Source organism: Zerene cesonia, chromosome 1, assembly GCF_012273895.1.
Source record: "Zerene cesonia ecotype Mississippi chromosome 1, Zerene_cesonia_1.1, whole genome shotgun sequence".
Lineage (NCBI taxonomy): Eukaryota > Metazoa > Arthropoda > Insecta > Lepidoptera > Pieridae > Zerene > Zerene cesonia.
In genome coordinates, this window is record NC_052102.1 from 5,489,733 (window position 1) to 5,503,860 (window position 14,128).

Sequence of the window (14,128 nt, forward strand, 5' to 3'; positions counted from 1 at the left end):
TTACGATAAGCTTCTTTAATATGCAAAGCCCCATAAAAACGGATACTCGTGGCGTTTTTAGTTGAAATGGCTACTGTAATGGTTTCGTTTGTCCTAAATTGACGGATATGCATTGTCCGAAACATTGAGCAACCTTAGTTAAGAACTACACAATAGCAAAGATAAAGTAAAAAGTGCTTACGTATTCTCTTGCGAAAGTCGGAGCTCCAGGTGTGGCCGGGGCGCTGACTGCTCTAGTCTGAAACAAAATAAGATAAGAATATTCAATATAATTGTAATAATAATGCGCTGATATCGAGAGACAAGGTCACTTGTCAAATGATATTAAATATAAATTTTTTAGAAGTAATATTATCCACATCACTTTTTGTAAACACTGGCGCCGCCAACTGACAGTTGGTATTATAAATACGATTTGAATGTCTTTCAAAATCGACAGAAGCGAGATTTCATATATGTACGTATATTTTTAAAGATTCATACTTTTTCACATGGATACGTTATATTGCCACAACTAATTGGTTAATTAATGAAGAAAGTAAGCTTGTTTGATTAATTAATAGCTATGTAACGCTCTTTAGTGAGAATAAATTTCACTTTATATTTAAAAAAACTTTGGCGCATTGCCATGAAGGGAACATAATCACGTATATTCGAAGGGTCAGTTTGATAAATGATAGCTAGGTGTGGCCTAAGTGATTATTGCAGCTTTACCAAGGGTTTAGAGGCTAATTATTTTAACTGCAATAGAGCATCGACTAACTTACCGTTATGTACAAAACCAAAACTTATCTTTCATATTAAAGCGTTCTTTCCATATAAACAGTGAATGAACGTTTACAGCATAATGTAAATACTTTTATAGCTTATTAATCGGAGTATCATAAAATAGGATATTGCATTTAAGTTTATAGTATACGTTATAAACTGTTGTACTCTAGCTTTTCATGTGTTTTTGTGGAAGTAAACGTGAAATTAATATGGAGTATAATATATTTCATATTTGAAAAACGTAACTCCATCGGTTACAGTAAAATCGTGCACTTCGATCTTAAATCACGTAAATAATTACGTAAGCACCTTCAATGTTGTTTTTCCTGTGTGTTGTATGTAAATGAAGCACGTATTGCGTTTCAAACCCGGCGCGTATTGTGAACAGCAATCCCTAGGAATTGGTTTAATCTTATCATTGAGCAGATCTCAGCGGAGCTCGCGTGGAATGCGCCTTCCTGCATACTGCACATAACGCCTCGAACATACATATTTCCACTTTTGATTGTATGTGTTGTATATTAGGTGATGTAGAATATAGATCTTATGATTATATTTCTTTGATGAGGCGATTTTTTTAATAGTTAAATAAGACATTTCGAACCTCCTTGTTGATTATTTATTTATGTATCAAAATGCTCAATGCTAATTGGCGCTATCTATCGGTATATCTCTGTGTCGTTTTATCATAAAATACGTTTAAGTTTAACTAATGACTCGTCTGTTCCCATATACGCTGAACATTGGCCCTATTCGACTCTATTCGATGGAGCGGGTAGAGCTAACAAAGAGTAGAACTAATGACCCACACACCGTCATCACGTGTTTGTGTTTGCGGTGTCCCCGGTCAGGTTCCCGTTGCAGGTGGAACGCCGCTCTCCACAGCGCGAATGCGAGCCGGTGCAGCGCGCGCGCAGCGTCGCCTTCGTCGCATGAACGCGATATACGACGCATCCTTTATCACCTTTCACATAACACCTCATCTTTTACATAGTTTGGCTAAATGTAATTGGGGATTAATATTTTCACCGAATCAATCTTTCCACGTTTTCTATAATTATATTAGACTCTATTTCATTTGTATCTATTTTTATTTTCGTATGATGTTTTTATGCTTAATTATAAACAAAACTGATATGATTGTATAGCAACATGACTAAATGTATTTGGGGCTGATATCGAAAGGAAATGTACGAAATTGGAGGGACAGGACTTCCGTAGTAAGGGGCATGCGCTCCTGCACTGCGACACTTTATTTACTGCACGCATGTATTGTATCTCAATACCTACAAACTTTTACTTGACTGTTACTTTGAGTAATATTATTTTGTATTGTATAAAAAAAAGTTGTTCGAGTAATCGAATTTAAAATCATCAAGTAGAATTAGGTGATATAATAATTCTTAATTAAAAAATTGTCAGGCTCATGAAATGATACATGCTTTACATAATTTTATAATTAACAGTTTGAAATTGTATTTTTGAAACTATTCTAACTTAAAGCTATTTATCCCCTCGTATAACCCTGACCTTTCTAAGCTTCGTCTGACATACGAGGGTTAACAACCTTGGGGGTGGGGCTCATCTAAATAAAAGATCGTCAAATCTATGAAAGTGAGCGGTCACTGAATGTTCCGTCTCTAAGATCCTTTTCATTGCGCCCCAGCTGTTTATGTTTTTCTATTTGTCCTGTCGATAAAAGTACGAATGGTTCAGTCTTCAGCTTCTCATATCTCCGTTGTTTTACGCCTTTCATTTATTTTAAGTGACGCGTGTTTCTTTTACTACTCTCAAAACTTTGAAACAAAACATTGGTATTGAATTATGACCTTATCCATTAAAGATTAGTCTAAAATAGAAACAATAACACTAAAGCATTAACCGTTTAGTGCCTCAAATTACCAATATCTCACCTATAAGATTATTGTATCGTATCCGTCTACAATTTATACAATAAACGAAAACTATATTCATTATATTTGCACAACTGAAGTGGCACATGTAATTTGCATGCGACTAAGGCTATCAAGAATGGTATATCTTATCAAACGTAATCTTAGTGCTTCATTCTCTTGTCTTAATTGTCTCAGACATTTCTACATGAGATAATAAAATAAAATTAAAGTAATATGAACTAAATCACTTATTCCCCACTAATTACGAAGGTATATTATTTACAGTATTAATGAAAAGAAAACAAGTATCTAGATACACTGTAACTTGTTAAAATATTATGTATTTAAAATATTTCACTTTATAAATTTTAACGCAATTTCTAAAAAGGATTTAAAAAAATGTCATAGATTACACCACTTTACATTGCACTTAAAACAGTTCTGATTTACGTTGGGAACTTCGGTTCACGTAAAACCGTCACCGTTAAGGATAACACTTATGATGGCGCAGGAACCAACGTGGCTCCGGGAGAGGCAGCACGGGCACTGGCGAGGCGTCTGCACCGCACCGCCGTCTCGCCGCCGATCTGACGCCGCGCGTTACTAGGCAACCGTCATCTTATTTTCGCACCCCACGGTACTTTTCAAAGAGTTTACTATTGCATTACAAACATAAGCTAAGTAATTATGGCCTTAATGACCTCACGTAGTAATGTTTTTTACTGTTAGCCGATGAGTATTACGATTTGTAATGTTATTTTAACACTCATGTAAATTGTATACAATAACCTTCAGCTTGCTGATTGCTAGGTAATAGGGTTAGTCCTATTTCTCGCAAGAGCAATCTAACTCTTAATTATAGTATAACGTATAACATACTAATAATAGCGCATTTAAGAAAATATTATTATTCCTATCCAAATTTGTCCATTACATAGCACTAATATACAATGTAAGTAATAAATATTGACTTGAACATTGATGAATATAAATCGTTACGCACTTTGCTGAACTGAACATAGCCCAATATTCACAGAAGCCAAAGGTATAAAGATAATATTACGCAACTGCTATAGTTCATTCACAAATTGAGGCCGGAGCACGGCGCGGGCACTTCCGTAAACATACGCGCGTGTTCCCGCAGGCCGCGGCTAGCTGCATCGGACGTAGGGTTGCCAACTAATAGTTAACCAATTAAGGTTACTAAAATGTATTGTTGCATAACTATTAAAGATAAATATTTTCAACACTTGTTTCTGTATATTATTATAAATTAAGTGAGTCTTTTTTAGATCCTGGTGAATTTTAAATATGGTGTGGACTATAATGGTACTATTAGAAAAATTTATGTAGTTGCAGTTGATTGATCTACCCTTAATTACAGACATGTTTTTATTTCTATGATTTACAGACATGTCTATTCTATGATCTATTATTCTAATTAATTTATATAAAACAACGGAAGCATCATTTTAGATTTAATGTCGGTCGAAACTCGAAACCACTTTTATATCATATCTTCCTAGTTACACTGTATGATCTTAGCTTATTTATTATTGCCATTTTATAATCCATTAGTATTATACTATCGTAAGGTAGGCAACCATACCGGTATTCCAGCTGGGTAGCTTAAATAACTATTATAATTAGTTGTCCTGAATTACATAAATCAAACAGTAAATGTTTGAGCCTTCGGTGTACTTACCATCTACCAATATGACCAGATAAAAGTGATTATATTGATGAAGTCTATTAATTTATTTTAAACGGATTAAAGTATTAAGAATTTGAATATCTTGTAATATACTCATTAAAATCTTTAAACATTTAGCTGAGACAATATTTAAAATACATACTATGCAATGTTTAATAAGGGCATTTTTTTATGTTCAATTGAATAAGTTTCTTGCACGTTAAAGCACCCAAAAGCTTTATTGAGCACAAATCGAATAAATAAAAATAGCTATTAGGAATTCCTAACACTATTTAACTTCTTATAAATACATAGAGAAATTTCTCACGGCTTGGGCCTATCTCCGATGCCCACCTAAGTAAAAGGGCAACTCGTGTATGCCAATCACGTATCTCATTCGATCAGTTTGCCGAAGGCTGTTCTGGCGTATATAACTTTATATGTCAACTCATACTTTCGTCGCAATTCTAACGAACCGTATTAACTACTCAATAATTTATCAAGTCAAAGGCTATAGACGAAGCAATTAATTCAGGGAACTTTCTAAATGCATTGAGATAGAAAACTGATTGAATCACGGAAAAATTTGCAATTAATATAATATTTCAAACGACCCTTAGTTTTCCTGTATGACGCCTGATATAAGGCTTGGTTGTGCTACTCAGTATGATTTAAAATGTAATTTTATACTAACCAACGCTTATTATATTATTTACAAGTATAATATTTGCCACTACGATTTTGATTAATTGATTAATTAATAATGATGCATTCACACAATATTGTTAAAAATAAACTAGTGGCATATCCTTAGACGTAAAACAAATACCGTGAGATAGAAAAGTAAACATAAAATCATTTAAAAGGCGTAATGTTCCGGAACACATCTTAGTATAAATATTTACTCGAACTATATCTGTAATTTACATATAAGTCTCTGAAACCAAATACATGTCTATTTTAAAGAAGTTAAACTGGTACTTTATATTATTGAGGTACACAATTCAAAATGTTAGGTATTGTGTAAGCCTCTGTATGAAAAGAAAATAAATTGCATGCAGCAACAATTAATTCACAGTCTCTGATATATGTAGAATAGGGTCATTAATCCATTTGTTATTGTATTGCCTGTTTAACTAAATCTATTCGTTTTATAATGTTGGTGGATTGGATACAATTGTAAAAACACAAGTTCAGACTCAGAGGCATTTTTCTGATTTTGTATGTATTAATTCCGTGATTATATCAAAAGAAATTCTGTGAGCTATTTGCAACATATAATGCTTTGCATGATTAATAGTGTTACTAACATAAAAATGTTGAATAGGAAATGCTGTATCTATAGGTATTGTTATTACTTACATAAAATATATTCTCATTCTTGAATGCATAGTAAAAACGTGAGTGATGTCATCAGTTTTTACATTTATTTTATGGTTTCCTAAAATATAGAAACGATATGGCGCCTTCGCCTTGGGATATTAAATGATATCGAGGTATACCGTGAGAAAGGTTCGCGATTTGCTCAAGCCAGATCTGTTATCCCGCCTCCGCGGCCCCTTTGATAACCAGTTTTTGTCTATAACAATTTGTTTTAATCACGCCTATTGATCCATATCAAAAGTCCGAATTTATTTTTTTCAAGTACAACTATAAGAGTTGAAAACGGAAAGCATTTTTGATGCTTATGTTTTCAGCCAGTTTAGATAATCTTGGGAAAAAGTTTTCACTCATAAGAATATAAAATCCAAAAACTATTTCTATAAGGGTTCAGGCCATGATTAAGTGCGGATTGGCAGATGTAACGTCATGTCGTCGAACTTTTTTGATTTTTTGACATGGCGATTTCCTCACGATCTTTTCCTGCACTGTTTTGAGCCGTAATATGTATACGTATCTGCATAATAAAATCAATTAATTTCTTGCACGCTTGTTCGGACCACAATTCCTGACTTTCTATTATAATTCCGAGGTGCTATCCACAGAGCTCTCCATCAAAATTATTTCATATTAAGCTTATCTCGTACAATTTTTAAATATCATACATAAAAGTATCCAAAATCTACTTCGAATAAATCATATATTGTATAAACGAGATGCTACCTTGCTGAAAAGTGGTTGTCAAGAATAACACTGTAGTCATTATTCAACCGAAAGTTTTACGACACAGCAGCCATTGTCTGAGTGTCGAAATTTATTTATAGTGACATGGCTAACAGGCAAACAGGGAGAGGTGCTGTAGACCCATCGATGACACCTGATGCGATGAATATCTTTGCTTGTACCACGGGTGGTCCCATCATATCGCGAACACTAACGAATTGTAAATATGAACTCCCGTTTGTTTTATCTGATTCATATATTTTTTAGTATTAATATTATTAACGTAAGGCTTTATTGGATATATTGCAGGAAACCATTAAATTCAGTACGGTGATCAATTTTAAACGGCATTGAATATATATTAGAATGTTTAATATACTAATGATAAATCGTTTAATTATTCACAATGTCAGCCATATAACAAATATCAACAATATACATAATATGTATCCCACAACACATTAAATTCTCAAAGGGCCTCTGCGTGTTGGACCTGTGTCCCCACGTAAGCCTTCCAAAAGACCGGGTATTTTCCTTCTGGTGGTACCCGAGTATTATGGAATGAGAACATAATATTTAATTCAAATCAACACTAACATTCTGAATGTAAAAACGTTGTAGAAATAAACGAATTCAATAAGCGCCTTTAATAATACCACAAGCGTAAGCAGATAAAATAGGAATTAGAATCAATGTAATGAGTACTCGTCCTTGGTATTTAACATGCAAATATATTTAAAACTAGAAAATGCCAATCATAGATTACCGGATTATTTATACTTTAGGTAGATGTCAGAGTAATGAGATCATGTCTATAAATGAATAGGTAATAAAATATCTATATACTTAGCCTCGCAGACGACCCTGGCAGACCTCAGTAGCGTTTAAATTCTAAACACTCGTTATAGCGCTTCTTGTTCCCCGGAATATATAAACACAGTTATATAATGGCCACTGCATATTTATCTAGCAAATATGTTAGGTTTCTAGAAGTATTTTATTATTTAAGTCACACCTCTGTGTGTCAATGTATTTTAAGTACGATTGTTTTGCAACAGTAAAGGCATTTACTAAGTCTCTCGTATTGCCTCACTCTTCATTGAAAGCAAGTATCCAGTTTGAATGATACTAGAATTAAAATGTGTCCTTTAAAATGGTGAACACTTCTTGTATGCTGGCATTTACATATTTGTAGGGAGAATTACAAATTATCTTCCGAAATACTAAAGTGAGTCTACATATTATCGAAAGAAACCGTCTTAGTTCTAGCAATTGTACTCTTTAATGCAACGTATTTAAGATTCCAGTTTTCGTATAACAGATATAGTAAGTGTAGGCAGAATTCACTTACTCTCTGACCTTCACTCGCATCCTAAATTATTCAGCCCCGACTTCAGATGCTGAAACAAACTCTTATTTTATCTCGTATCTTTTATTCATTTTACCCGTGTCGCGCTGATTTATTGTGCTTTATTTTATTTGACAATATATTTCGTTCACATGTAGATATAAAACATAATTTATAATAACATGGTAAATATCTATACTGAGAATGTAAGTAAATATCTTATCTGTATGTAAAAATTTGTCTGACAGCGGTCATGAAAGTTATTTTTATGGTTACTACTTTTTAACCATTGGGAAATCATCTACTATCGCTCATTAGGTGGTATAAGGTACGGTTGATAGAGATTAGACGAAAATCAGACAGATGCAAAGAGCTACTCTTTTATATACTATGTAGGAGAGCCACCCATAATACGTTGTATTACTCTATTTAACATGTATGAATAGGTCCGCTAATAGGCACATTAGCGCATCGGAAGAAGGTCTTCAGTCGACCATCAGTTACTCATAGACACAATTACTCCATTACTCGTGTGTATGGGGTCATCGTGATGAATGTGATTCCCGCAAATCAATAATATCGACGTCAAAATATATCTATTCGTTGATATAAGTTGAATGATCACCCCATATTTAACAAAGTAAAAGGCAGAGTTGGTATACTTATTATTTTTATATTGTGTTCAGTTAAAAACAAAATATCAAGCGTTAAAACTTGAAGTTTAACATAACCACATGTTATTCTTATCCATTCTTTGGCCACTTAAAACGAACAGTGTTTGGGTCATTATTCTTTCAAGAATAAAAATAAAAGATTCACTTAACATGGTGAATTAAATTGTCTGCTTTGATATTTATCAGTGTCTGGTAAATTGGGAATGATCTGATTGTTCGTGTCTCACATGTTGGTACTGGAACTTTATTTCATGTTTAAAAAATATCTTTTTTTAATGTCTTGGCTTTTAATCTTGACTTTTGAGTGATACAGCTATATGAAACGAGACTAAAAATTTTAACCAGCATTTCTATAAAATTAACTTACTGTGATTTAATACAGCAATTACACTAATATATGTATAATTGTTACCATACACATAAAATTTATACGCTATGCACGTTGCTAGACATATCATTAGTACGATTTTATCACTCCTGTTGCATTATGAAAACACTGGCGCATAAATAAATGACATCATTTCATAACGTTATAAGTATGTTAGAGTGCGAATAGATCATGGTCTTCCTTTTTGTTGTATACATAGTATAATTAACAAATATTAAACAAATTTGTATTGTATTATTCACATTTCCTAAAGATTAAATGTGGTGCTTCCTAATAATCTTCATCACAATGTCTATTATAGATAAAGCAATCATTAACGAATAAACATATCGAAAGATACGTATTGCAGAGCAATAACCCTGGGTCAAAACACTAGCTCTGAGTTTAAGGTGCATTAGTGAACCAGCGGGAAGTAGAAAATCAAAGCTAGCCAGCACACTGCATACCGCAACGGCCCTGGACTTGTCGATTATTATTTACGATCAGTTAACGCAAATCTGAGCACTGAATGGTTAGTTCCTGCAGTATAATGTAGACTCACACACGTTCACAATTTCTATATAGTGGACATTCCATTGAATTGATTTACTTAATACAATATTTCATAATTCATACGACAGTTAGAGTATCACGTTAAAACCGTTATGTCTAGGTAATATTGATTATTTAAATAATAGCAATAAATGCAACAAATCATTTTGGAAAAGAGTTCTGATGGCTGATAGATACTCTTACACTGATGGGCCGATATTAATCAAACATAACTAAGAATTTTGAGACCGCAAGAAAATGTACTTTCAAATAAAAATAAATACATAATCTCATTGAGAGCTGCGCTCCCCAGACAGACATTGACGTAAAAATTATAAAACCGCCCATTTGGGGTTAAAGAACGACGTACGTAGCAACTACAAAAAGAACTAATTAAAAAAATATGTAGCATTCGTCTGAACTCTGAATTACCAACACACTCAATTATATTTACAATATTTGGAACTCACCGTAATTGTGTCGTAAATGCCATTTTGATCATCTCTTTGTGGTTCGCGTATGGTGACGGCTGACTGCTGCTTTGCTTGCTCCGTCCGCACGGGCGGCGGAGACACGGGAAGTGGATCCCCATTGCGTGACCAGGTTCGATGGATTTGCCAACTTGTGTCCGTAAATCTTGCTTTGTCCTGTACCAAAACAGACGTGTTTTAAATATAATTATATTCGATATTGGATTATAGTTATCTTTATATATTTGGTTTTGCTATACTTGTGTATTTGTAGTTGTTAAATAGTTATTGGCCTAATTAAAACTATACCACGTAGCCATTAGCTATAACCGAAATTCAATCAGGACAATATTAGATTCCTGATACCGCCTCATTCATATAATTTAATATGCTAAGAACATACGTATTCTAATGGTAATTAATTCTTGCACATACAAAAGTGCTATTAAGTTGTGTAAATAAGTAATTTCTTTCGGTGAAAACAACTCTTGTCTTAACATTAGACCGTCGCAAATTGAGTTAGTGTAAAAAGCGAAGTGTATAATTAGAGATACTATTAGCGAGTGTCATGAGCTCTTCCAAACCCTCACGACTAACGAACACTTTCATATCCGTGTTAAAATGATAATGAACACCATTCTTCGATTGTTTGGAGGTTAGACACGCAATTCTGTTAGTGGCGCACCTAGAAAACATTGATCTCCGTTCAGATGGAGGAATCTGGCGTGAGTCCATGACTCCCACATTGAGTTATGATCGCAGATCGATCACGTCTCAAGATGTCCTTAATTTCCTTGTCACGTTCTGACGGTAAGCTTTGCTCTTCTTTGTACAGCAAGATTGTGTGATCAAGTCGATTTACATGAAAAATCTAGATAAAGAAAAGATAGAAAAATACCTATTTACAGTGTCTGGAAAACCTGGAATACAAATATAAAAAGCGACAGCTATGAAACGTAAAAATTCATTTATAAAACAATTAAAACGCACACTCTATTTTGCATTTTTCAAGTGATTTTTTATTAGCTGCCATTAAGGGTAAGTCGTTAGATTCTGTACACTATTACATAAGAACGTTACGGACGACGTAATAGGAAAATATTCAGCGAAATTATTTAATATCATTTATCTTCTTGATAAGCCTATATGGCAATCAAATTTTACTAATAAATGACATCGGTTAAAATAACTAAATAATACCGCACGTGTCTGTTTACTGTTTCACTTTATGGGATAAATATTTCAAAATTTATTATCTTTAAAAACATTGTTGCATAAATATAGTGCTTCGATTTACTATTTCCGAGATAAGATAGTACGTATGATATGGTGCATCGTTTGCAAGTGTTGTATAAAATATAAAAGATAACGTTTTAATAATTTGTCTAGTAAATATATGTTCGCTTTGGGCTATAAAACTATGTCTATATTAGCTGTTGCCCGCAGCTTCGCCTGCGCGGTCTCAATAAAATTTTGATGGTACAAGTTTTCATACCCTATGTCCCTATGATATCCCATTGAGGCAAAATTTATCAAAATCCTTTCTTAGCGGATGCCTACGTCATTACATATATCTGCATCCAAATTTCAGCCCGATCCGTCCAATGGTTTGGGCTGTGCGTTGATAGATCACTATATCAGTCAGTCAGTCACATTTGATATGTTATTAGTTTTATGTATATATATTATATTTAGACTCCAGCATTGATTTTTAAAAGTATCTATATCAAGACGTGATGCATTCTGCACATTTTAGATGGAATTTGCTCTACATAAAGTATATTTTCTTAGTACTACTTTTTTATTATCACAATTCAAACGGGGCAAAGTTAGTGTAAGTTTTAACTAAAGTATGTTCTTAGCTACCGGTTTGGCTATAGATAACTACAAAAGTTTAATTTTTAGTTTTATAGCATTGAAATGCTTTATAAATGAGAAATTTTGAAAGAATAGAAAAAATTTGATCACGAGGCAGGATTCGAACCTGCGTATCTTGCCTAACCGTAGCAACGCCTAGCCTCTCGGCCACCCGTGATCCTGCCACAGTAATCGAAATTTTCGAATCCTGCCTCGTGATCAAATTTTTCTATTCTTTCAAAATTTCTCAACTACAAAAGTTTTTAAAACTACGGGTATTATGGGGGTCTAACGATTTTATGAAAATGAGTACGTATAAACTTTTTGCATGAATAAATTACAATATACATAATATTAAATTTATTGGGGTTATGGGATACCATTTCCATTTAAATCTTAACCCATAATTTCTCTTTGATCCTGTAAAAGTTTATTTAGAACGAGAAAACTATCTCATGTATTTATAACAAATACATAAACGAAAAGGTTATTTCTCACATATGTGCGTAATTGCGTGGGTTTGTTCTGTATACATACACTTAACGTTTCGTTCCTACTTTCAGCGTGTTTCCGTGAGATTATCCATTTTATATGAACTAATAAATGTTATGTTCATAGTCAATAATGAAGTTTTTATTACATACATATAACATTCTATACATGAATATGTTAATACATATTACACATTTGTGAATTCGGCGGGAACGAAGCGCGGTTAGCGGAACACCTCTTAAATTATAGTCTCCGTAAATCTTAACTTCTTACGATAAAAATAATTGTTCCAAGTTATACCTATAATATATGTCGATGTTGATACATACTATTATTAATTTTTTTATTGATATATTTTGTGGTCAAGAATTGGTAAACAATGTCCCTATATCCTTAGTAGAATAGACAGTACCTACAGCAGATCTCTCGATGATTTGGTGAACTTGGTGCATTTGATGAATTGCTGAATGTATAAATGATTTACCTACTTATTACGATTTAATAGCTATTAAACTAAAACTACGTGAAAGCTCTATTTACACATTTCAAAGAGAATTATGCTAATCAACTTTCTTTGTCAAAATTTGTGTTCGCTTAAATTATGATAAGATAAAATGTTTGAAGATGTCAACTTGAAAATCATTCATGTTTACTTGGAAGTAGGGAAATTGTGTGCTTTGGTAAGAGTGAGTTTAAATTACTTTTGAACTACACTTAGAATTTAGTTTGCATACGTAAACTGATTAAATAAATATGAATTCATTTAATTTTCTAGTCATCACGGATATTTGAGCAGAGAACATACATTAGCGAAATTACGTTAGTATTTGCTGCGAGTCGATTTAAAAACATGTAAGTTACTATACATCTATAGTAAATCTGATAATAACTAGACTATGAAAAACGGATAGTCACACTGAGGTGTTGTATTAACACTAGGTGTTATTCGTAGAAAACTATTCAATGTAAGGTAAGTAAACTCGTAAAATATGAACGGATGCACAGTGCACAGTGCACTGTAACTTATTTGCCTCGTAAATTTAAATTTAAACATAGAGTAATAAAATAGGTTTGTCCTAACCAAAACTATGGATACTGATTAATGCCTTTTATGAAATTCTGAGACGTTAGAAACGTATAAGTAACGTATAACTTTTATTATAAATAATTTATTTCTGGTTGTCTATTGAATATCACAATATCAGTTTGTGCCAGCTTATCTACGAAAAGCCTTGGTTTATATTGTTTATTTTGGTATTGCTTCACAGGTTTGCGATATACAAAAACTTACATAAGTAGGCAAAAAAAAATATTTTAATAATTAATTAAGGTATTAGAGCGCAGATAGTAATCCCAGATAAGCGGAAGATGTTGCGTGTGTCAGTTGATATACACTAGACTGAATAAACTCCCGGGTAATAGGTAATTATAGGTTACAGTTACATATTAAACTACAGGCCCGCCCCAGCTTCGCCCGTAAACATTTAGCCTAAAGTAGCTCAGGGACCACGTACATATCAAACGGTAAAAGAATTTTAGAAAGTGTTAAAATAGTAAATTATCGTGTTCAAACAAACAAAACCTTCAACTTTGCATTATTATTAAGTATATTAAAAGCATAAATAAAGATTTATTTTATGTGAGGGTTACAGTGAGCTGCCAAACAAGGTATAAGAAATGGATGATGTGTAAACAATTGTTAGCACATAAATATGAATGTTGGCAGCTAATCCATCTACCACCGTCAACAATCTTATAGGAGAAAGTGTAAAATCTTTCGGAGCCAGACAAATATCGATGTACGATAATGCTATCAAGGTTTAGTTATACTTTCAGTTTTCACGCGTTCTCCAGTGTGTTTACTTGCTACTGATAAACGATATCATTTAAAGCAGATTAAACACAA

General features: G+C 33.1%; 1 protein-coding gene across 5 annotated transcripts in view; it reads right to left on the minus strand.

Annotated features, from left to right (window-relative positions):
- The window catches only part of LOC119840284 (tensin), a 66,623-nt gene that overhangs the window by 20,064 nt on the left and 32,431 nt on the right, over positions 1–14,128 (minus strand). For all 5 annotated transcript variants that reach the window (XM_038366829.1, XM_038366844.1, XM_038366837.1 and 2 more), the window contains 2 exons: positions 9,874–10,050; positions 182–238 (listed from right to left, as the gene is read on the minus strand). In XM_038366829.1, the coding sequence (XP_038222757.1) occupies positions 182–238; positions 9,874–10,050 (234 nt within the window). The remainder of the gene's footprint in view (positions 1–181; positions 239–9,873; positions 10,051–14,128) is intronic.